The sequence below is a fragment of the Lichenostomus cassidix genome, chromosome 4, assembly GCF_008360975.1.
Source record: "Lichenostomus cassidix isolate B80296 chromosome 4, HeHo_3.0, whole genome shotgun sequence".
Classification (NCBI taxonomy): domain Eukaryota; kingdom Metazoa; phylum Chordata; class Aves; order Passeriformes; family Meliphagidae; genus Lichenostomus; species Lichenostomus cassidix.
In genome coordinates, this window is record NC_139484.1 from 46,090,919 (window position 1) to 46,116,619 (window position 25,701).

The 25,701-nt window shown below is 36.4% G+C and overlaps 1 protein-coding gene across 4 annotated transcripts in view; it reads left to right on the forward strand.

Annotated features, from left to right (window-relative positions):
- The window catches only part of CORIN (corin, serine peptidase), a 119,116-nt gene that overhangs the window by 83,418 nt on the left and 9,997 nt on the right, over positions 1 to 25,701 (forward strand). For all 4 annotated transcript variants that reach the window (XM_085059026.1, XM_085059027.1, XM_085059028.1 and 1 more), the window contains 7 exons: positions 3,542 to 3,687; positions 4,422 to 4,529; positions 8,802 to 8,915; positions 11,392 to 11,502; positions 12,214 to 12,343; positions 22,606 to 22,728; positions 25,544 to 25,593. In XM_085059026.1, the coding sequence (XP_084915152.1) occupies positions 3,542 to 3,687; positions 4,422 to 4,529; positions 8,802 to 8,915; positions 11,392 to 11,502; positions 12,214 to 12,343; positions 22,606 to 22,728; positions 25,544 to 25,593 (782 nt within the window). The remainder of the gene's footprint in view (positions 1 to 3,541; positions 3,688 to 4,421; positions 4,530 to 8,801; positions 8,916 to 11,391; positions 11,503 to 12,213; positions 12,344 to 22,605; positions 22,729 to 25,543; positions 25,594 to 25,701) is intronic.

Genomic DNA, 25,701 nt, shown 5'->3' on the forward strand with positions numbered 1-25,701 from the left:
TCTGCCTCTTTTGTTGGGCTTACCTTGACAACATTGATCAATTAACATCTTCTGTATTGAAAGAAAAGTGCACTGAAAATTGCAGTACATTCTAAAATTTCCTACCATGTGATATTGTAGACAAATAGATAACATTTCTTTATCTAGTGATGTGCTTCTTAGTGCAATTTAAGAGTGAACAAGGAAGTTTGTGAATATACTGTTAAATTCTTACATAGGAACCTAATGGGAAAAAAAATATTGCATGCAGGATAGCTGCAAAGTTACAGAAGGGTTTGTGTAAGGTCTGTGTCAGGCTTGCTAGTTTGAAAATAAAGGTGCTTCTTTTTTAAAGAATGCAGTATAATAAATAAAAATTGGACTTCCTTATTCTAATGTAGAGGAACATAAATGATATGCTCTTTACTGTCACACCTGGCTAAGAGATTTTAGGGAGTATCATGATACAGTTGAATATTCTTCAAATTTAAAGTATCATACAGATGAAGAGGAATTTATAGAAAGCATAGAACAATTTAATTTGATTGGAACCCCTAGAAGTCATCTGGTCCAACTTCCTGCTCAAAGCAGGGTAACATCAAATTTAGACCAAATTGAATATACAACATATAACTTCAAATTGTAAGATACAAAGCTCTACTTTTATAATAGTTTTTAGGTTTCACTCTTATGTTAGGTCACAAATAGAGATCTGGTTTTATCTGGAAGGGATACCTTTGAAGGTCCCACTAGATCTGTAGTATGTTCTTAACGATATAATTTTAGGACAAATTTCAGATACATGTATAATGTAGGAACCTAAAAATGTTTTAGAAATTAAAACAAATCACCAAATGCCAATAAAAATTAAATAAATTTGATATGTCAGTATAAACATAAATTTACTTTACAGTTTGAGGCTCCAAGAAGACAAAATGTTACATTGTCAGCAGAGAAATTGTATTCTGAGAATCTGCTGCTGACTTTCAAAACAACTGCCCTTTTGTTCAAATATATCAGTGGTTAGTTGAGTTTAACAGGATGTACATATTGTTTCACCTGTCTTTTCCTGGAAATGTGAAACTGAGTTCAGCTAATGCAGTTTTTCAGTGTTACACTTTTTAAGTCAAAGTGTACTTTCCAACCAGGAATTTACACATTAATGTTCTGATTCTGGATCTATTATAATATAAACTTTGATATCAGAGATGCATTAGTTTGTTTTTTTTAAATACAGGCATGTGGGTCTCTTTGTTTCGGTCCAGGGGGTATAATTAAATTACTTTAATTCTACTCCCCTTGTATAAAACAACTGTCCATGCTTTGCAAGGCTTTTGTTGTCTTTATGTTAGTTCAGCTGTCATGCTTTATTTTTTAACTGTAACAGTCTTCATAAAGTTTTATTCAAGGTAAAGAACACAGGTAAAGAGATTTTTTTTAAAGAACTGAACTTATTGTTATTTATAACATTCATGATCTATCAAGTTTTCAATTTCTGAACATTGCTCTTCATCTCTGTTAAGGTGTTGATAATATTAGTCCAGACCTACTTTGAAGATTAAACAGATTCTAATTCTTTCACCAGAGACAGACAACTAGATGGCTTTTAAAATCTTGGAAAATGTCAGCTTTGACCAAAGATCTGAGTGTGCAGAGAACACAGGACAGAAATGGCTTAGATGTCTCTGCTGTATTATCATATTTTTGTTGTGGGTTTTGTTTTTTGTCATTGGAAAATGAAAATTCTGGCATTCAGGAATGTGAGGTTATAAAATAGTGTCAGTCAACCTTATTGATATTGAGGAGGTTAACTAATGGCAATCCACTCATGGTTACTCAACTCAGTGGTGAATTGTTTGGTGTGGAAAAACACTGACTTTTATTAATGTAGTTAATAATTTGTGAATATTAATGATGTATTGTTTTCTCAAAAGGGCGTGAAAGAATTCATTCCATATGGCTTTGTTTTGTTGGTTTTGGTCACAGCATTTTCCAAAGTTCATTGCAGGAAAATAAAGAAGTTCCATTAGTCAAAAGATCTGAAAATGAGTGTAATAAAATCCTTTTCATGAAAGGAGGGTCTTTTCCATGAAAGGAATGTCTCTTTCTAGAAGGAAGATTTATAAATATGAATCAAATCAAATAAAGGCAAGTTAAAAATGATATGAAGGAAATTGAAAAATAAAAAAGGGTGGGATCCTGTGGTTGAAGACTTTTCAATCTATAGAACAAAGGAGAATTTTCTTTGAAACAGTAGAAAAAAGTCCAAGTCATCATAGATTTAGGAACTGTAATCTGAAATGTGCAATGAGTTGCAGGGTCTGGAAAAGATGTAGGGTAATATCATAGCCTTCAAATAGGTAAAATTGAGCTTCTCTGCGAAAATAAATCAATTCTTCACCATATTCTCTTAGGTTAAATCATGAAGCAAAGGATTTAAAGTACATCAGGAGAGCCATAGGTTAGCTATAAGGAATACAATAGATACCTGTGTATGAGAAATATATGAAATATACTTCTGTACATAGTACATATACTTCCTGTGATAAGGAAATATATGAAATCTTGCTAAATGAAGTTTTTCAAAACCACTTAGACAAATACCTGTTAAGCATGATTCAATTTTCTCTTTGGAGGAAGTGATGAAAAGGATGTTGAGCTTCCTAATTCTGTAGTGCCTAGTTAACACTCCACAAAAAAGATTAAAGAAAGAGACAGTTGAAAAAAGCAGAGATTCAAGGTTCCACAGATACAAGACAAGACTATTGTATTGAACAGTACATCAGCTAGGATTCCAGGCAAAAGTAGTGGCTAAAAGTTTAAAACATTAGGGGATTTTTCTATTATGCATTTTTCTCTTTGTAATTTTGATGCATTTGACAGTGGGTATTTTGAGAGACAGGATATTCTTCTCAATGGATTGATTGAATTTTGCGTAGTGAGTCCCATCTTTTATATGGTTTAAAAAAAAAATGCTGCAGGAGGAATATGTTCATGCCTTTTCCAGATGTGATACAAGCTTCTGTTTGTCTAACTGACAACAGCTGCATGACTGGGTTGATCTGTGCTTTGCTTTTCCTAGAGTTGTAATTTTATTGAATTTCCTGGGGAGTTCTTCACTGCTTTGTTTGCAGATATAAATATTTTGTCCATCTGAAACCACATGGTTTCTGAGGCAGCATCATCAGAAGAGGTAGCATTTCACTAGTACAAAATGTGCTTGGTTTTTTTTTTCCCCTGAAGGAGAGCAGTTAATGCTTCTTAAAAAACGTTCTCTGCCATCTCTTACAGAGGAGAGCATGTTTGTAAGCAGTTCTATTTGCTTATTATTAACCTATTTATAACATAATGACTTATAACTGCATAACAGTAGCTTAAAATAATGTTTCAACAGTAGCATTCTTTGATATATGTGTTATTTTTCATATTAAAACATCTCTTTAACTGATTTTTTCTTGATCTTCATCTTTAACTTTGGCTAGGATTAATAACTTCCAGTATCTGGGAATTTCTAAGACATTCATTATTCATTACTTCGTGCAATTCTGCTTTGTTTTCTCAGGACATTATGTGTACAGTCTAAGGAACGCTGTGAGGCTGTGCTTGGGATTGTAGGTCTGCAGTGGCCAGAAGATACAGACTGCACTCAGTTTCCAGATGAGAACTCAGACAACCAAACTTGTCTAACACCAGATGAAGGTGTAGAAGGTATCTCCTATACATGTAACAGCAAAGAAAATATTTAAATGGGTTCCCAAAGTCACTGGTGTTTGTTTTTCATACCTTGCCTTTATAATATATTTAAACTATGGAAATTATTCCAGACTGAATTTCCCTACTCAGCCATGCTGGTCTCTTGGTTTCTTTGCTGGATTTCTTACTCCTGGGTATTGCTAGCTATTGTGCTCAATGGAAGAGTTCCTTAAAGTTCTGCCAGCTCTTTAAGGATCTGTCAGTTCCTTAAAGATCAGCACTACTCCTTTGTCCCAAATGGTACTGTAAGAGGCAGAAACAATGAAAGGGTTAATTAGTGGACATTTATACCTGGTTTTATTAGTTCACATAGACGTTATAGTCAATCTCTTTTTTTTATCCTGGGGATTTCTTATACTCATTTCAACACAACACACAACAGCACAATGGTGAGGAGAGTAGCTAGGAAATTCATACCCACAGTCTAAACATTGTATGCCAGTGATCTGGCAAAGCAATGAAATTTGACAGAGGGCAGCATGTGAGGGAGAGCTCTGGAAAGTATTGCTCCACCACATTCCCAGTGCAATTATCAAGAGTCTCACCTGATTCATAGCTTCAGTTGCACAAGTTTTCTGTCCCTGGCATTTACCCTTCTGAAACAGCCCTGGTGATAAGTGCATGCCCATGTCATGATTAAACTTGCAGCTTATGGAGTGCTGTTTCTCCCTGTTCCTTGTCACTGACAGAATGCTCACCCAGTCACTTCAAGTGCCGCTCTGGGAGGTGTGTCCTGGCATCCCGAAGGTGTGATGGTCAAGCTGACTGTGAGGATGACAGTGATGAGGACAGCTGTGGTAAATAAATTCAATGAGTTGGAATGGAGGGGTAGCTGCAGCATTAGAAAATGAGCTTTGTCTTTCATTCAGCTACTTGAATTGTACCATGATGGTTCAGAGGATAAGCCCCTTTTTTGTATTTTTTGTAAAAATATGTTGGAAAGTGTTGGGCTTTTTTTAAGACAGTATCAGTGAAAATACTACAGCAGGAATCCTTCCTAATCAATGTGAATAGAATTTATGGTAATTGGTCATTTAAATTCTGATAACCATCCTATGGGATGTTTGAATATTCATTAAGTAATCAAATTTTAAAAATCTGCAAATTTAGAATTTTTGATATTGCTGAAGGTTTTACTAAGATGAAGCATAATTCCCTGGCAGATTAAATCTTGAATCTGTAAATTTAGTTTTAAATTCATACATGATAATGTTCTCCTTATGATGTATAGACAAAAGATGTCATTATGATGTATTGTGTTGCTAAAGTGCATCCTGCATGTTTTTTCAGATTTATCAAACTCAAGTTACAAGTGCAAGCATAAACCCACAAAGTTTATTCTCCAATATGTTTCTGAGTTTACTTTTAGTATAGATGCTTTTGCCTTTGAATTTAAGGGGATTGTATCAAGTATTGAGCTTGAGAACAATCAAGAAATCTCTTGGTCACTATGTATCCTTGTACATGCTGGCAGGAGAGTTTTCAGAGGGAGAGGGGAGTTCTAAATATTCTTAATTGACTAAGGTGTAGCCTTCAGGGAGGTCTGCATGCAGGCCTGGCATCCCTAGGGGCAACGAGAATAATTAATTAAGTATCTCTGAGGGTTTAGAGAAGAGATGTGCATATGATCAAAGGACTGGGTAATATTCCAGCAGAGTAGGGCTATGGTGCACAACCTGTTTGTTATTTTTAAACTGAGAACGGGTTGAGAGGGAAGCAGATTTATGTGAGCAACAAAACTGAGGCAATAATAAAATTGCTATTCAGGGGCACTAAAATAAAATAAATATAATAAAATGAAATAAAATCCAACACCAGAAAGCTAGAGCTAGGCTAAAATTCCTGCTTGGCAGCCCAATAAAATGCTCATTTTCAAAAAGCAGATTGTTTTAATGATTGCAGTAACCAAGGGGTTATTTATCACTTATGTGTGATGTATTATCAGTCTCTGGGAATTTCCAAATCATGCTTGTCTTCTCCCTCCTCTTCTTTTCTTTCTGCCCCTTCCCCTACCCCTGTAAAAAAGAAGGAAAGGAAAAGAGGGGTATGCTCTCTGGAATACAGTTTAATACTTGGTCACTCTCTTGTTTGGGTTATAAAGGAAAGTCAGAGCTTATGATCACAGGAGCTCTTTCAGAGTCTTACATCTCTTTACTTTTGAATCAATTGTTTCAATTGTCCTTCCTGTCAGATATTATTTGTTGCCACCAATTTTGAACTCCTTAGAAAACCAATTGTTATGTGTCTTTTAGGATAATTTTATTGTCCTAGACATTAGCATATCAAATGTTGTTCTAATATGTAACATTCATTTCTCGAGTGGATCTCTCTTTCTCTAAAGTCTAGACAGAATGTCACAAGCAATCAGCAGAATTCTTATCAGTTTCTATAAATATGGAAGACTGTATCAGCTAGGAAATTACTGCTGTCAGAGTGACATTACATTGACCAGGGCTAATACTGTTACTGAAGAACAAAAAGTCCTTGTAGTGCTCTAGAAGAAACTGTCTCTGACTTATTCATATTCCATGTCAGCAGGACAAAATCAAAACCTGATCTTTCCATGTGTAAATGGCTAGCTCAAATTTTATTAGTTTTATCCTTTGAAACTGGCTTTATGGCATTAAGTGTTATAAACACAGAATGTTTAATTTGAAACCCTTCTATCTGAAGTGCTTTAAATGATAGACATGGAACAACTTCACAGTGCAGGGAGAAGGAGGCTGAAAAAAAACTAGCTACAGCTTTCTTATGCTTAAACTACTCTGCCCAAAAAGTGTACGTTGGAACAATCCAAAGGGGCTAAGGTGTACTCTATCCATGCAGAGTAGAGCTGTATTCAGCACCCACTGCCCTTCTGTTAGGATTCCCTCTCATACTTTCACGTGGTCTTTGTGAGAGGGAATCTCACCCATGCAATTGCAGTGAAATCCTAAGATTTTAATGCCGCTTAGCCTAGGATTTGGGGAGAAACTTTGACTGGGATTACTGGAAGTGAGACTTCTGAGTGCAGTAAAGTGTAGGGAAGGTAATTTCAGAAAAATATTATGAGTGATGTCACCATATTCTGTGATATTAAATGTAGTTGGTTGTAATTGATTGTATTAACTTGCTGGCTGCTGAATAGTGCCTCTGGCAGGGAACAAAGAGGGTCCTACATCTACTAAAGAGACTGAGGACCTAACATTCAAACCCAATATTGTCTTTCCCTCTTTCCTGCAGTCTAACTTCTGGCCTGTAGTATTTTAGGTGAGAGAAAAATGTGGTGGTCTTAATGTTAATCATTTAATGATAGTTGCATGGGAAATGTATATGTGATCTACAAATGGTAACTTCCTTCATATTATGAAGAAGGATGAAGGTAAGATCATATATGAAACCGTACCTCTTGTCATACTGTATTTTTGAGATGAGGGTAATGTACATATAGACAAGTTTTCCTATCTTCATATTCACTTCCCTTTCATTGAATTAAAAATGCACATCACAAAAATAATTAGAGATGAAATATAAATACTACAAATGGTAGATGGTCTCTACTAATGAAACAGTGTGTTTGAGCACTGAATTCAGCAAGTAGTGAAATTTTCATAGGGAATTGTCTCTATATTTGTCTATGTGATTAGTTTTGGAGAGTCGTGATACACTTCACAGTGTAACACTAATGTGTGATGAAGAGGAAAGGCAAACGTATTTAATGAATTGTAAACACTCTGCTGAAAAATTGCAAGGTTCATAAATTATGGGGGGGTTAAGCTTTTTTAATTTTATATTCATATCAAGCTCCTAATATGACATTCCTTGATCTATGTAAGAGTAGAGATTTTGTTTGGTTTCAATTAATTTTTCATTAATAGTTATCACAAATATTGTCAACAAGGAGACCTGGAAAGTGGTGATACCCAAGAGAGTTCTTTGATCATGAGGAATTAGTTTCAAGGGTTGAGGCTATTTATTTCTCTGTGCTTTAACGTATATTTGGATGGTTTTTCAAATCTAAAGAAAATCAAGCACTTCACACATCCAGGTACAGTTAAAACCAGAAAGACTTTTCTAGTAATCCAGTAGAGATTCTCTGGTTCATATTTGTAAAATATGTACTTCTGAATTAAAACTTCTTGGAAACAATATATTTGCTTAGTAACTTACTGCTGATATACTTTCTTAGTTCCAGGTTCAGGCAAAGAGAGGTGCAGCTTTAAATGCTGTTTGTAAATTTATACCTGAACTATTTGCATGCGTGAACATCAGGGCTATCACTTGAATTTGCACTTAGATGAAAATGAAAAGTATCATCTATAGAACAGGTCAAACAAGGCAATCAAGTAATCTGGTTTAGTCATGACAACACATCATTTTTATGGCTTCTTATAAAACCAGTGTCAGACATGCAGGACATTAGTATGTCAAAGTATTTAAACTGGTATCAGAATGAAATACTTTATTAGTGGATGGAAATGAAAAGTGGAATAAAACAAGAGAAAACTCTTTTCTAAAATGTAGCTTGGGCTATTCTTAATGTCCTCTAGCTGACCAACAGGAATTTTTCTGTCAAAGCACTTTGACATAGTTTTGTAAGTATTTCTTCTCTTTCTGCCTTTCATTGTGATTCTGCATTAGATTCTGTATCAGCACTGCCTGGAAAAAAGTATGTATTTCTTCACTGTTTCATGGAGATTCCATGCTTTTATAGGGTTAGCTTTTGAAAGACCAAGGAATTTCTACAGACTTCAGGGTTAGAAAAGTTCTTTTTTTACTAGTAAATGTATTTCAAGGATAGTGGTGTATGGGTTTTGAGTTGATTGAGCTAATACCTAAACCATTATTTATAGATATGTGTAGCATAATACAATTATTATATAAAATGCACTGAAGTATTATGAAGTGTTATAATATCTATATCCATTTATCAAGTGTGCACTGTGCCAATCTTATTTCCATTTCTTCATTAACTATTCTTGGTATATTGTAAGTGAAAATATTTTGTCTGTTTCAGGACATTTAAGGAAGAAAATAGTTGATTTGATATTGCATGCAGCTATTTCAGAACTGTGCTTCTCTGCCTCCAGGTTGTAGAGAAAGGGGTCTTTGGGAGTGTCCTCTGAAGAAGCTGTGCATCAAACACACCATGATCTGTGATGGTTTCCCAGACTGCCCTGACATGATGGATGAAAAGAATTGCTGTAAGGACTCATGCAGTTTGTTACTCCCTTAAAAGGCTGATCACATTTTTGGGGTGTTGGTGTGCAAAATAAATGAAAGTAAAAATGCTTTATGTTTTTATAGGCAGAAAGATGTAGTCATCATTCCCTCCATTTCCTTTTCAGTTTTTCTGTGGCATCAATTTGTCTCTTTCCTCATCTTGTGTCCTTTGTTGTTCACATCCTTGGATTCTTCCTGTCTGTTTGGTCACTGTCATCCTCTCTCTTTTTTTTCCTCTTTCTCTCTCTTTGTTCTTGTGTTTTTGTACTTATTTCCTTTATTCCTTGTAGGTTTTTTGACTTCTTTTCCCAAGTTTCCTCAACTTAATTTCATACAGGCACAGCTGCTCACTGCTGGTTTTTTCCCTTGATTTCTACTTGATTTTCCTTCTGATCTAGTTTTTTTGGTAAATTTCATATTTCTCCCTTCTTTATTTGGTTTCTTTTTTGATTGACTTTTCTCAGATTCTGTCTCCCTACTTGGCTCCACAGATTTCTTTTACAATCCAAACAGTGAGAACAATCAAGAGACAAAACTTGTTATGGTACACTGTTGGCATAGGCATACTGTCCGTGTGCACAGTGTAAGTCTGCTCAAAGTGCTGGCAGTGGACAGCAGGCCCCTGGTCACCTGCAGGGGCTGCCCTCACTTCTGTTTGCACTGTTTCCATCTGATGAATGGGATGGGAAGTGGTGGAACAGCTGCAAAGAGCAGCTGCTTTGCAGACTCCCACCCTGCATACGAAGCTGGGAGTGAGTGCCATAAGATGTTAGCTTCACTTTCATAAATATATTAGTGGCACTCTGAATTGTCTTCTCTTGAGAAAACTTGGTGTGCACATGTTCCCAAGATAAGGAAGTAGGAAAGACATACTGGGAGACAGTCCTCACAAGAAAGAAGGGATCATATTAGTAAAATAGTTGAAACCTGAAATTTTTCATTCTCTGGGTAAACCTGGTATTTTGCCATTTTTGCTGGGATGTTAGGATATAATTTAATGATTTAAAAGAAGTTACTCCTGAGTCCCTGGAGTTCTGCTGGTAGGAACTGGATGGTAGGCACATTTTATGTGCTGAGTGAAGCCTATGAATATGTTTGCCTATGAATGTGAAGTCTGTGAATATGTTTGCCAAAATGAACAGTAGCCTGCATATACCACTACATCAAACTTTGTTTCTTTTTGGGAAGCTGAAGCTCAGAAAACATTTCTTAATCTGATTTTCCTTGTAAAGATTATACCACTTAACTTCCAAGCTGTGCACTGTAATCTAAAAAGCAGAGGTGGTATTAAAGTGATTTACTTGTGATCACATATGAAGATCATGGCAGAGAAAAGATTACCAAAGGGCTAAGGTTAATCTAGTTTATAATTACCAGGGCATACTTCCTCTCTGCTTTTGAGCTGGGGCTTCAATATTCTAAAAAGGCAGCAAAGTTTGCACAGCTGAGGGCTTCCAGTTTTTTAATTATGCTCTTTCTGGAAGGTGAAAAGGTAAAAGAGGTTTTTGTGGTTTTGTGTGCTTTATTCCAGAGCTAGAAAAACCAGGGGTAGGCAGCATTGCCTGCTCTATCTGTATGGCTTTCACTGTGGAGCACACTTTTTGTACTAGCGTTGCAAATAAATGCTTGGACTGGATGGCAGTATAAATGCTGTACATCAGCCAAACATGGGCACAGCTGAATGCAGCTCCCTTCCACTCATTTGCTCCCTCTCTGCCCTCCCCCAGGTCTCAGAATTCCATAATGATGGGGTTTACAGAAGGTGGAAGTGTGTTAGTGAGGAAGGCACTGTACTGCTACACACCTGCCTTTTGGAAGGGAGGTTGTTGGGGGAAAGCTACAAGTCATTTGCAAATGGAAGCTCTTTGGCTCCCATAATGGAGGGGCTCTGGAAATCTATATATAAAGATGCCAGCTGGCAACTGACTCTGAACTGGAACATCAGTACAGCAGTTCTCTGCCTCTAAAATGGTGATAAAAATAACTATATAATTTTCAAAAGCAAAGGTGAATCCGAAATTAATATAGTATTGCTGTGGATGAGAAGAAACAGATATTCATTGTAGTAAAATAATTTTTCAGAAGCCATGAAGAATTAAACATATTTGGATCAGTTGGCTAAAAAGCACAGAGCAGTATTTTCAATTATAGCTTCTGAGGGGCTTACACAGGTTTCATGTGACAAGAACACAAATGATATTAAGTAATGACAGATCTTGCATTTCCAGCCACTCTTCCTTCCCTTTGAGTTCTGATGCTCTCTGCCACTGCATGGCAGCAACCACCTTCAGCCTCAGTGATATCCATGCTGAATGCTGTTGCAAATCTGCCTCACTTCCTTGTTCCATAAATCTGATTTGTGCCTACCTTCATGCTCCTCTTCATTTCTTTCATCTCAATGTGAATTTCACATTTATCATGTCTTTCTCAGGAGGAAGCATGTTTTTGTCTTTGCAGCACTTTGTGAAGAGAGTGAACTCGAATGTGCCAACCATGAATGTGTGCCACGTGAGCTCTGGTGTGATGGGCAGGCAGACTGCAGTGACAGCTCAGATGAATGGGACTGTGGTAAGTTTCTGCTGTGGGGTGCCTTGAAGTGGTGTTTGGGTGATGGCAGTAATCACTGGGGATTTAATTTAGAATTATTAGTAGAATAAAGAGGTGCTCCTGCTTTTAGCAAAGAGAAGACTGGGGTGAGGTTGGGAAAGCGTGCAAGAAGTGGGCAACAGAGAAAGCAAAAGCTCAGTGTGAAGTGTCACAGTGCAAAGATAAAAGAAAAGAGATAAAGAAAGAAAATGTGTAGATGGTGTGTGAAATCTGGAAAGTATTGTGGATAGAGGAGAGATTAAGAAGATGCTGGGAGTGGGAAGGCCATTTTGAGAATCTTTTTTTAATGTGATAAAAGCAGTTCCTGAACTTTTATATACAGATTAAGAGAGAAGAAATGGTGATGATCTTTCTATCTAGATTATCTAGCTAGATTAGGGCTATAAAAACTAAGGTTATCAGCAACCCATGTGAATCTGTGCTGATGAATTAGTAGTATTCAGGTTTATTCTTACCCTCAAGATGCCTTTGCTGTTCAGCATCTCACGCTGTTCAATTGTAGCAGGTTCTGATAGCCCCACTTGCCTTGGTTTTAAATTGCATAGCTATTCTGCTTGAAAACTAGGAAAAATGCCAGCAACTTGGAAAACTCTTGAATGTAGTTGTTTTCAGCTTGCCATTTATAGAACTATTTGAAATAACTTTGACATTTTCCTTCTTTTTTCTTTCCAGTTACCCTGTCTAAAAACACAGATTCCTTGATGTTCCTGACCATTCACAGGTCAGCTGATGATAACCATGTTTGTGCTGATGAGTGGCAAGAAAACTTAAGCCAACTGGCCTGCAATCAGATGGGTTTAGGGTAAGGTCAGTAGTTTGTAGCTTTGATGAATTTCTTAGGACAATTAGAGTGCTGGAGTTGGATGTGAATGATCATTGATCACTGCAATGTTAGACCTAGTGTGAAAATGGTTCACAGAGAAAAGAGGTAATGAAATTTTGTGAACTATGTCAGGAACAGAATTTCATTAATATCTAGACACTTTCACCACTTTATGAACATTGCATGTTATTAAATAAGCGTTTTGAAAAGATAATGGTGTTTTGCCAAGTCTCAGTATTTCAACTGGCAGTTATTTCTGAGGCTCCAAAGTGTTTGGCAATGTAATACACTGTTTCTTTCAAAAGAATTAAAGCAGACTTAGGAAACAGGAAAAAACATCTTCATTTATTTTCGTTCTGCAATAAATACTGTGAGTTAGACAAGTGGTATATTTGACTTTTAACTGTAAAGCTCTCCAAACCAATTTTTCATAACTGTCTGGTGCTTTGCCAAATAAAAACTCCCAATTGCTATATGATGTGGTAATGTTCAAAATATAAAGGCAATGTCTTTCTAACAGCTTTTGGATATTATAGTTATTTTAAACTAATATATATTTTAATAATTAATCTCAAAAAAACAAATGAAGATAATTAAATGACAGTGGTTAAAGTTAGGTTAACTTAACTGATACTGGTAACACATTTTACAGAATATGAGTCTGTCTGTTTGGAACATATAAGCCTGATGTCTGAAGCAACCTTAAAGTTAATTCTATTCTGCCCATTTCACAAAAGGCAAGCAATTTTCCTGGCTGTTTGCCAATTCTACAGACAATATTGTTCTCCAGTTTTTCACATCGCAACCCGTGGAATGTATTCTGTGATGCATGATGCAACATCACATAAAACTGCAAGTTCCAAGCATTGTCTGAAATACTTTGGGCTATTGATGACTGTTGCTCACCTAATCTGAATGCCTCTTCATGTCAGGACACAAGTTTATTCAGGGACCTCTTGACTGAGTACCAGATTTCAATAGAGTGAATTTAAGTGCAGTCTCTGACAATTGGCTTTTCTGTCAACACAGGCAGAGAACAGAATAGCAGCCAGTCTCACATCTGTCCTGATGTGGGCTAGAGGCTATGCTGCTGAAGATGGGTGCACTGAGTAGGTTCAGAATATCAGGATGATATAGCAAATATAATGATGATAATCTTCAGCAGCTTGTACCCAGTTCTGGTGTATCAGAATCAGTAAAATCACAGCTGCCTACCAAGTTACTTGTTTTTAAAAATTTACTGTAAACTCTGTTATCTCTTCCTGTGACTGCTGCTCTCTTTCTTGGAGGCAGTGTCACTGGTGATCCACTGAAGCAGGTAGCTCTTTTTCCTTCTTTCTGCTGCTGTAGCATCTGCTGTGAGTGTATTTGTGAAAGGGAAGGGCCAGTCCCTCATTGCTGCATGGCCTTTTGAATTTCCTGGTATTTTTTCACTCTAAGTCCTTGGTATGAAGATCTTCAATATTTTACAACAGAGCAGTAAAGCTGCTGGGCAAACAATCTCTTGTTTTTACATGTTCTATTAGGGTTTTTTATTACTCTGCAACTATTTCTGCGACAGAATAATGGGAGCTCAGCTTAATGTCTTATTGGCTTAAAAGCATAATAGAAACAAGCCCCAAAATCCTTCTGTCTTACCCACATAATGAATTTGAACTTCTGAATGAAAATTCATTTTCTGCAAGGATAAACATGACATTTAGTCAATCAAATTCCATGCCAAAGCTGAAGAATTTGAACACATTAATTCAATCTGGATTTCTAGACCTACTCAACAAGAATGTAAAATACTCTTAACCTACCTTGAATCTATACATATTGTCCATGGCCACAGTGTGTTCTACTACTCCTGTAGATGATGTAGAAAGATAGCAAATCTGATAGATTATGTCTTGTCTTTCATGTACATATGTAGTTTAAAATATAATTATTTGGATAAGGCTTTTTTCAAAGAAATGTCAACCTTATAATTCCTGGCAAAGTGTGACAATTTCTTCAAATAGTCATTAAACATGTGGTCAGTTACCTCATCTAACAGTTGATTGGATTTTTTTTTTAAAGTAAAATGATAATTCTTATTCATTATTTTAGTATCTCAAACAGCCTTGGAGTTGTCTGAATGTGTTCATGGATAATTGGCCATAGGTGGCCCTCCTTGGCATGCAGAGGTTCCTTCTAAGCCCAACCATTCTGTGATTGACTAAAAGAAAGATACATGAATACTACCAAACGAGAAAGTATTCTTATTCTACCTTGATACTACCAAAAGAGGAAATGTTCTTATTCTAATGATTAATCACAAATCCTTTTTCAAGCTATTGTGTCATAACTTGTACATTACAGGCCTACTGCCCCCTTTCTTCTTTCTTTTTTTTTTGTCATTGGGGCTTTCAGATCAAATTTACTCCTTTTAACACTAAACAGATATTAAATCTCTCTGCATTGAAAATCTATTCTGAAATATGAAAGTCATAGTGTTTTGGGGGATTTTTTTCACTTACATATTTAAACTGAAAGAGTGTAGATTTAGACTAGACATACGGAATAAATGGTGAGACACTGGAACAGGTTACCCAGAGAAGTGCTAGAAGCCTCATCCCTAAAAATATTCAAGGTCAGGTTGGATGGGACTTTGAGCAACCTATTCTATAACTTCATGAGGTGATTTAAGACTTTGAGAGGGGCAAGGACTGCAAGAAACACAGCATCTTTTATCAGACAAGCTTTCAGGCAAATAGGTGCTCCCTGAGTTTTGCTCTGTCTGCTGTGTAATTCAAGAAAGTCTTCTTTGACCTCCACACCCTGTCCTCAACTCTTACCAAGCATCCTAATGAAAGACATCCTCTGCACATAAACCCTGCATCATTAAACAGACAGGCGTTCTTTCAAAGGTATCTTAGCTCATGAAATGATGTCAGCGTTAGCTTTAGATATAAAGCAAGCTCAAAAATTTAAAAATGCCTATGAGACTATGGCTCTCAAATTCTGTTAGAAATGGGAAAAGAAGAAATTAGTAACAAAAGAATAAATATATTATATATCTTGAGAAAACAGCATAAATTTCACTATGGGAAAATTTCTTAGTGAATAAAGGAAAATGTTGAACAAAGAAACAAGTAAATTTTGTTCAAATTCAGTGAATAGTTTCACCACAGGGAAAAAATGTTGAAAAAATCAAGTTTTTTTCAAATTTTTGAAATTAAGCAACTAAAATTTTATTTGAAAGCAACATTTTTCTCTGAAATACATCCTTTGAATTTTTAAAATGAAAAGCTTGTTGACTTTAAATTAAGGACTTTACTATTTAATTTGAAGTTAAACTAATACTTCCAGCTAAGAAAATCTAGATTTTACTTGAAGCTTTTATTTGAGTCCTCATGCACCCCCAGCCCCATTGCTGCTTTAGTGGGGTGAGAGGCAGAAAAGGCTTTGACTCTGTGTGAGCCCTGCTCAGCAGGAGTGAAAACAGCTTTCTGTTTTCAGCACAAATCTGAAACACAACCCCATACTAGCTATGAAGAAAATTAACTCTATCCCAGTCAAAACCAGCACACAGAGATAAAGCATGCAAGTCAATTTTTTTTCAGTATAGTTATGAGTTAACTCATTCTTCATAGGTTGACTAGTTCATCAGGTAGGACACAGGACTTGAAGGATTTTGAAAGCTGAAAATATCACAGTGATTGTGTACTTTCTACCAAAAAAATTTAAGAATTATTTAATCATACATACTTTATTTTTCTATCAATGCAGTGAATACTTTTGATTTCTGTTGTCTATGTTTCAAGGTTTTCACATTAAAATTGCAGATATTTCTGATTTTAACACTGTTAAAATTAATATTTTGATTTTTTACTCTATATTCTATGGCACAGGTGTGGCTTTAGAGAATTCTGCTCAAGAACAAGAAACATCTTAACCAATACATAGAGACAGGAAACAGATGTGGTTCTAGCTCTGAAATAGGCCTAATTTGTTTCAAATTAGTGCCCATATGCGAGTAATTCATTGACTTCTGGCTTAACTCAAGACTTCCTTTGTCAAGACTGCTGTCGCATGACGCTTACAAGAATGGAATTATAGAAACTAAACTGATGTGTGTCACTGATACTTGGAAGCAAGAAGTAATCCAATTTATTGATTATACTTTATCCTAAACTTGCAATTTAATACATTTGAAAGAGTTTTTCTCAATGGAATAGGGAGAATAAGGTATTGAAACATTGCTGTACAGAAGTATCCTAAATGTGTTATGAACAAAATTATGAACTTCATAACCTAAAATTAGTCCCTGCCTTCTATTTTGTTTTCTTTATTTTTCATTATCATTTACTATGAAAGTCAGAATGCTTGTTTTTCACTGTAAACTTTGACTGTTGTGCACAGAGATCAGCAGGTAGCAGACTAGAATGCTTTGAAAACTTAAATATTTCCATTGTACAGCTTATCTAATGAAACATTACTTTTCCCCACTGAGAGCACATTTGTAATGTAGAACACAGACTGGGTTTTGTTTTTCTTTCTTATTCTAAAACTTCCTCTCTGAAACACACATGAGGGAATACATAGCTTGAAATTAAATTTATTAAAGGAATACTCTAATTTTTAAGTTGAAATGGAAAAATTAGTAAAATTTAAGTTAGAAATTCCCACTTGGGTTATGTAAGTGCTACTGCAAATTGAAATGTTTGGCCTTTCTGATTTTAGAAGCAACTGATTTTATAGATTGTTTTTTTTTTTTTAAATGGACTTAGATTAAAGGAAAAAAAATAAATTAAAGGAATTAGATATGTCAGAATGTTGTGTGCCCTGTGATGTTAATTAGATCAAGCAGACATCTTTCTGTGAAGCAGCACAACTAACTTGGTTAAGGCATAAGCTGAACAGGGACCTGAAACTGGAAGTGGAATTCGAGAGAGAGTGAACATGTTGTTCAAACTTAAAAGAACTGGTATAAAACCATAAGTATCTTCAGAAAGAATGAGAAAAGCTAGGAATATTATACAGGAAAAAAAAAAGGCAAGCAAAGCAAGTGAAAAACCCCAAAACAAAACCACAAAGAAACTTTAGGAAATCATATGTATCATATGTGTCTAAAATGGCAAAGACTTAAGAAATAGGGCTAGAGTAAGACATTAATAGGTAATACCCTGCTCTTCAAAGTAGCTACTTTTGTTGAAATCAACCAAGAGCATTTAAGATTTATGGCTCTGGTGGATCTCCATTATGGCTGACAACAGTGGTAGTCATAGGTTTGAGAAGTTGTAGAGAAAGGAGGAAACTGTTAGGTATGTCATCTGTCATTAAAAAGGGTAAAAGGAGATGCAGAGATTTACTAACTACTTGCCTAGCTTGAATTACCAAAAAATAATTACAGAAGTATAAGGTCTTAATGACAGACCGAATTTATTTTTCAATAAAAAATCATGTCAGATTCCCTTAATTTATTCCTTGAATACCAGAGACACTGTGGATGGGGAAGAAACTGTAGATGTGATATACTTTTAACTTTCACACTGTGTGAAATGACTTTTGAAATAAGCTATGGACAGAGATGAAATGACATGGGAATTTTGGTGAATCACTGTCAAACCATAAAGATGTATTGGTGGGGAGCAAGACGCCTGCCAGTGTGTCTGGGAGGATACAGCAGTGTTGCGAGTGATTCAGATGATAGAGTGGAGAGCATGCTTGATAATTTCCCATTCAGCATCAAGCTGGGAGGATCTGAAAGCATTTTGGAAGACAGGATTAGAATTTAAAAATTTTTTGACAGGCTCTTGAAAGGACCAGAATTAACCAATAATGTTTATTACATGTAATCACTTCGCGGTAATTCACGGTTTGCGTTAGATTTTGACTAAATGAGAATTAGTCAACAGGAATGAGCAGAGACCTAGAAAGCATGGTCTGTAAAGAAAGTTTGGAAACTCTGCATGATCATGGGAGAAGGAGGTTTCAGAGCCTTGAAGTATGTAGGAAGTTAGGAATAAACTGCTTTCCATTTCCAGTGGACATAAGACAGAATAATGAGCTCAAATGACAAGTAGGAAGATAATAAAAAAAAATTGCTGATTATATTGACTGTAAATACTGATGATTCTTCATCATTAAAATTATGTGCAAAGAGGGCAGACAAAAATCTGTCAGAGAGAATTTAGATATGGTTGATCCTATTTTGAATTAGGGGAATGGATCAGATGGCTTCATAAGTTTTCTTTTAGCTCAATTTCTGACAGTTAACTTTTTAGTGAAAGAGAGTCTCGTGGAAGAATTTGGACCTTTTTCGTAGGTCCAAATCCCATTTCATTCTTGAAAGCAGTGCACAGGACCTAATGAAAATCTGTGTGAAAGTCACACTTGTCTTTTACCACTAAACTTGGTATTTCTATCACCTCAAATACAGAGGAGAAAAAAGTCACAAAATGTCCCTGTTTGTAGTGCATCTATTGTAAATTTACTTTAATATGGAACTTTTCACAGTCTTGGAGAAGCCTGTAGGCTGAGACTACAGGAAGCCAAAAATGAATTCATTGAGTGTTATGTTTGAGCAGTTTGAGGTCAGAAGGTCTAGTGTAGCTCTTTTGGCTATAAAGATTTACTGCTGATATTCAACACATGAGAAAATTAAACTTTTTTGGTCTGTTCAGATTTTTTGGAACCTCATGGGTTTTAAAATATTATTTCTGCATGCAAATAATTTCATCCAGATAGCACCATGAGGTGTTATAAAGTCATGTAGTTGCAGGTAGGATTTATATTTTATTTTGAAAGTCTGGTGAGTGATCTCACCACTCAAAAGGTGTGAATTGTTTTTACTGTGGTATGAATGTCTTGAATTTGCAGATATCATTAATAAACTTCCTGAAGTAATGTAGGTATTTCAGATATCTGTGTGTAGATATTGGTTTGACTTTATGATCTCAGAGCTCTTTTCCAACCTAATTAATTATGTGAATCTGCAATTCAGTGACTGTTCTGTAATGTCAAAATATGCTCTGGTGTGTGAAAAGTCTGTTCCAGTGACTGTTGGCCTTCTTTAGGATTCAGCTCTTCAGCATAGGCACTGGTCACTGCAGTGTGTTAGTGCTGCACAGAAGAATCATAAAATCCACACTCTAACAGGCATCTGGAGAACATCTTGTCCAACTCCCACTTGAAGCAGAACTATTACCAAATGGGATCAGTTCAATCACTGCTCTCTTTAGCCAAGTCTGGAAAACATTGATGGATAGGGCTCTCTGTTTCAGAGCTGCTTCACTCCTAGTATCTCCTTTTCATGTGCTATGAATCTCCAAAGCTGTAGGTCGAGGCCATCTCCCCATATTTTACCATGCAGCACTATTGAGAAAAATTTGTTTCTGTCACGTTTTAACTCCTCTTCAAGTAATTGCAAGTTTCTATTCAATTGTCCCTTAGCTTCCTCTTTACAAGGGTAAGCAAGTTCAGTACCCTTAACCCCTCCCTATACATCAGTGCCAGAGGCCCTTAGGAAACTTGAAAGCCATTTGCGTGATCCTTTCCAGTTTCTGAATATTGTCTTAAACTGATATACTTCAAAACTGCGCACTGTGTTCTAGTATGTATGGTTTCAGTAAAAAAGTACTGCTTCAATTTTGCCTTTGCTCCAGTACAGTAATAATTAAAAGCACTAATTCAAAATTCACACCAAGTTTCTGAGCAAAGCTGGTATGGTATATGCAAACCAAAGGGGAAAACAGAAGATTACAGAGACGTGAAAGAGTCTTCTGAAAGTGTTTCCTTAAAAAAGAGTATTTGGTTGGCTTGAAATTGTGGAAGATACTGGAACTTTAGCAGGCCACTAAACTATGAAACTGGCAAGAGAACTGGTTTTAAACTTGAAGATGTAGCTTGATGCCTAGAAGTAATCAACACTATAGCCTTGTTGACTTAACTCAGGAAAGCCAAATATCCTAGTGAATTGTGAGTTGACGTGGCTCTGTCCATTGAAAATTCTTCTCAGCTTTTCTTTATTGTGAGTCTACTTTAAGAAGAAAAGGTATGCTACAGCTCCCAGAGGGACCAAGCAGAACCTGCTGCCTGCTGTGTTTCTGGAGCACAGGGTGGGGCTGGTTAAAATGAGTACCCATTGCTCCACCTCCCTCCTTTTGTCTGAGTGATTTATGTTCCCTGGTGTTGTGTATACTCCTGGTCTAGCAGCTCCTCTGAAAGTCTCACAGTCAGAAGCTCTCACCAGCCTGAGTCTTTACTCCTAAGATTTTTAGCTCATGTTCTCTCATTTTCTAGCAATTCTGCGTATGCTCTGGTCTCTACACAAATGCTAACCATTATCTCCAGCTTTCAGAGTCTAGAAATGAGGCTCTTTGGTCCTGCCATTCTGGCTATTTCTCACTAAATAGATTAAAGGAGACAAGTGGTGGCCCTTACCTATCTAAAAGAAAATCTTTTATAAGCAGCATCAAGGGGGGAACACAAATGTTTATAGAAGGCATTACAAAGATATAAATTAAGGTATCCTGGTTTTGAGAGTTCTATATCAAGCTGTGATCAACAAGGGAAAAAGGCATAGCCATGATCTTACTTTTTCTAAGTAAAATAATTATAAAATTTCATGCAGGTGTGTTTTGTAGGTCATTCCCTTGGTTTAGAAGTACATATCTCCTTAATTATGATTATAGCTTCACTGTAATCTGTAATTCAGAACTGCAGGTTTCATCAAAACAATCTGGTATTTGGTAGAATATAGATTTGGATCTATCGGATGGCGTGATATTTGCACCTTTTTGCATATTTTTGAGTTACATATTTTATGGATCAAACACTGTTTATAAGTACATGAAATATCGCTGTACACAGTTAAGAAATGGTGAACATCATTGTTCAGAGAAGACCATAAAGCAGAATGTCATTGTAAAGAAAAATGTTTGCATATGTTTGGTGGGAAAGAGTGGGAAATATGGAAATGAAGAGAGGAGATCTCTGTGTGTATGCTAAAAGCAGGCACTGAGAAATAAAACCTTTTGCAGCAAACTGTTAGTATATGCCTGCACATTCTGGTTAGTAGATCATGGAATGATATTTGCTTAATATGCCCAGAGAAGGTTCTGAAAAATAAATCATGTAACAGGCAGGATCCAGGGCTGTGACCTCAAAGCTTGGTTTAGTCTGCCAGCTGCACTGAAAATATTTCCATATGGTTACACTGACAACTTTACCATAAAACAGTATTATTTGATCTGTGTTAGTTTGTGCAATCAAGTGGGTAAGAGTACTGGTGGTTTGTAAATTTTTTTAAAAAAGAAATACCGTCAGTACTGACACTTAGACTTAAAGACAAACTAATAACCTGTCTGCCATTACCAGGTACTGTCATGAGAGATTGGGTTCAAAGGCCAGATTAAGGACATAGCACAGTTTTTCCGAACTTCTCTCGTTCTCTTTTCCATGAATTATGATTTAGAATTTGGCCTTCGACCAGTGTTTGGGAGAGCATTGCTTGAGACTCCTTGTCATTGGCAGAGATTGATGGCTAATCATGAATGGTTCTGTGCTGAAAAGCTGCATGACAAATAAAATAATTTAGAAATGCACCTTTTTTTTTACATTTGGCAATCAAGGTTTAGTAAAATAGGAATTTCTTCAGTGGCTTGAGTCTATCAAGCAATAACTGTACTGAGATAGAGGATATATGAAAATACTTCCTGGTGAACCATTCTAACTCTCACATACTTGTTAGTTTACAGCAGAACGAGTTTGACATCATCACCTGTGATTTGTTCTGTTTCACAAGGCAGGCAGCTTGGACTTAGACATACTCTCAAGTCTTATTAACAAGACCCAGATTGCTCCTTACTGTTAAATTTTAATGGTTTTCCAGTGACAGGAATGTATGAAAATATGTTTTTCTGTTACCTCTTTTACATATGAAAATCTTTTTTTTTTTTACATTTTTGGAGGCCAAGAAACTGTTGAAACAGTATCAGTGTATGCATTACAGTAAATGCCACCAGAAGGTTCTTCTGTTCCTGATTCCAATTCTGTTTCTTGTCAGAAAATACAACCTGACAGTCATATGTTGGCTGGCCTGGCTTCTCAGGGTGATTTCATTCTCCTAACGATGAGTCTGCCATGCATGGCTTTGCCACAGCATTCAGATGTGTATCTTTGGAGTAAACAGGAGATGTTAGGGCCTCTTCACCTTCATAACTGTAACAAAGAAACCTACCAGAAGTTCTATCAATGTCTTTCATTTGTTTCAGAGGACCATCCAAAACAGAAATTGTAATAGAGAATGAGGAAATGCAGGACCAAAAATGGCTGAATCTGCACTCAGACTGGAAGAATAAGAATGCATCCACTTTACACGCACTTCTAGTGAATGGGTAAGTAAGAGGTAAATAGGACCCATTTTGCTGGTCTGGCCAGTTACTTATTAATGCAGGGTGACAAGCTCTTTGGTAAGCTCTTTCTCATCAAGGTATCTGTGTATAAACCCCAGCACACACTTGTGTAAGTTGTTAAGATACAGTCTACAATGATTTTAGTCTACAACCACTGTAGTGTCTTTTGAGCCCATCTTTTGAATCCTCAGGGTCTTGTTCTGGTAGAATAAGAGCATTTGAGTGATACAGAGGTGATGCCCTTGAAGCACCTGGACCAGACAACTTCATTAAATCTCTGCTGAGCAAGAAAGTCCAGCAAGAACTGTGTAGCACAATCTGCAGCAACACCTTACCATCCTCTGCAGCCCATGTACTCTGGATTCATTCATTTGGAGCAACCACAGCTTCTTCAGTAGAAGCTATATCCACTTACAATAGTTTCCTTAGCAGCTCCTCTGGCTTCAGATGATGGTATATTCCTTTAAATTAACCCAACTAAACAGTTAGTTACTAATGAGAAGCCAGGATCTCATGATTGAGACATTCAAAGTGTGGCTCTGAAGAGCCAATGAACTTAGAAATCCAGGGCAAAATTGGGAGAGCCGCCTAATTGCCATCGGAAACTCCATTCTTCAAAAAACAGATTCATGGTTTCTCTTTCATATGCCCAGGAGCTTTCAGAACATCCTTCTTCCATAGAAGGTCCTTCTGTTTCACAAGGAAAGATTGTCTTGGGTAACTGCAGAGATATAATATATGTGAAGACACCAATCTGAGGAAGAAATCTACTTTTCTTTTGCTTGGCTCCATTATTTTCTGTACTCAAAGTTTTCCCTACTTGCAGAATACAAAAAAGATTATGCCTGCAAAGACCTAATTTTGCTTTCTTACATCTCAATTTTGTATCTTTTTTGTTCTACATTAATATTTTCCCCATTCATTCAAGTTAATTCATAGTTCTTCATCTAGAAGGGCCATTAGTGAACAGTGCCTGACACTTAAAAGTTGTTTTAACTCTATGATTTTCCTTTCTCACTGTCTTTTTCCTCTAGCCTAACAGTATCTAAATGCTTTTCTCCAGAGTAATACAAGAATAAACACCTTGAGTTGTGACCAGATGCAAAGGCAGATCCACAATCATAGTCTGTTCAGTCATTAAAGTGCAAAGCAGAAATTTCAAGGTACCTTTTGACATTTTTGAAAGAGGTCTACTAGGAAATGTATGAAGTAATGCATCTGGAGCCTCTGAGTTACAAATTCTAGTAGCAAAAGGTTTAATTTTGCCCAAAGTACAAGTTACAGGAGGAAAAACATCAGTAATGAGGATTATTGTTAAATGTATTGCATAAATGAATTAATGGTTAGGAAACAGATGTTCCACTCCCCCTGAATCCAGAAAATAGATAATGAGAAATGAGAACCTAAGGGGGAAAGGGTACATGAAGGGTGAGGCTGTTTTGGTTTGGCTGCATCAGGCATCCAGTCCAGAGGACTGGGAAGTGCTCCTGAGCCCTGCAGTCTAGGTGTATTCAGCTGGATCAAATGCAGCATGTAAACTGTTTGTGCTGTTATGTATGTTTAAAGGAGTTGCCAGGCTTCTGAACTAATGGGAACTTGGGTGAGAACTAACAAATACACCACTAATCCATAAAGTTTTCATAGGAGGGAATGGCACAGTGCAGCCCATGCACACATAAAAGCTTAAAGTCTTCTCTTTAGAGCTGGCTGTTTGGGAAGTCAAAGAAAAAAGTGTAAAACATGAGCATGGCTGGTCTCAGTTATATTCTGTATATTTTCTTTGCCTCTCAGAATTGTGCACAAAATTTTATTTCCTCAAATTAGTTGTCTATCTCTACTAACTCTAGAAAAAATAATTTTATGGTCTGTGTTTTCAGGAAGAGAAATAGACTGATTGGCACGGTATATGAATGAAGTATATGCAATGTAAGGGACAAATGTAAGGGACAAAGGTAATCTGGTGAGCTGGCTGACACTGTTGTTTTGCCCACATTAGTATCTATGACTTCACATCAAATGCAGCCTCTTTCTAGGTGGTTGCAGTTTTAAAGTTACTACCTAACTATTGGGATTAAAGTCTGCAAAGAATGGGGGACCTGGGGAGCAGATGACCTCTGTATCCAGTCCAGTGAAGCTCTGCACCTGCCTCAGAAATCTCATACACAGTAGGAATGAAAAAGTTTTGGAAATAAAAAGGCAGTCAGCTAGTTGTGCAACAGTGCTTGCTGATTTAACTGTGATTTCTCCTCCCTTGACAAACAAGAAATCAATTCTTCTCTCTCTCATCTGATGATTTTCAACAGAAATTAAATTTTTTTTTGTTTTTAATACCTACTTATGCAAACTTCCTGGATTTTGTCGAAACATGCAAACTTCTGGGCATGAAAGATCATCTGTTATCAAAGGCATTTCAAAGAAAATCCTGTCCTTCGACTGTAAGGAAGAGGAGACTGGCAATCTGTGCTTTCAGGTGTCATAAATAAGAACTTGACAGATTGTGCCTCCCATCTGACCCTAGAGCTGGACCCATGCCCAGGAGCAAGGTAGTCTGCAAAATATGTAGCACCCACTCATGAAATGAATTGTAAAGCTGAGCTAATATTTTGAATTATCTTCAGGCAGATGCTGGAAACCATGGATGATCTGTCATAAAAATCTCCTTGAGTTTCTTCTTATAATTTGGGGGGATTTTTGACAGACGGATTACAGCAATGAATACAATACCTGTGCTGATTTTCAAATTACCAAAGTTAATTAATTAATGAGATTTCCACCATGTTTTTTTTTCAATATTTAGACAGACGTGTCAAAGCAGAAGCAAAGTGGCTCTCTTTTGCACTAAAGAAGGTAAGAAAGAAGTGCATATAAAATAGATATTTTCCAAAATGTGTTAAATCACTTTAACACATGCAGATATTTAGTGTGGATTCATTCTGAAATTTTTACTAGACCTCT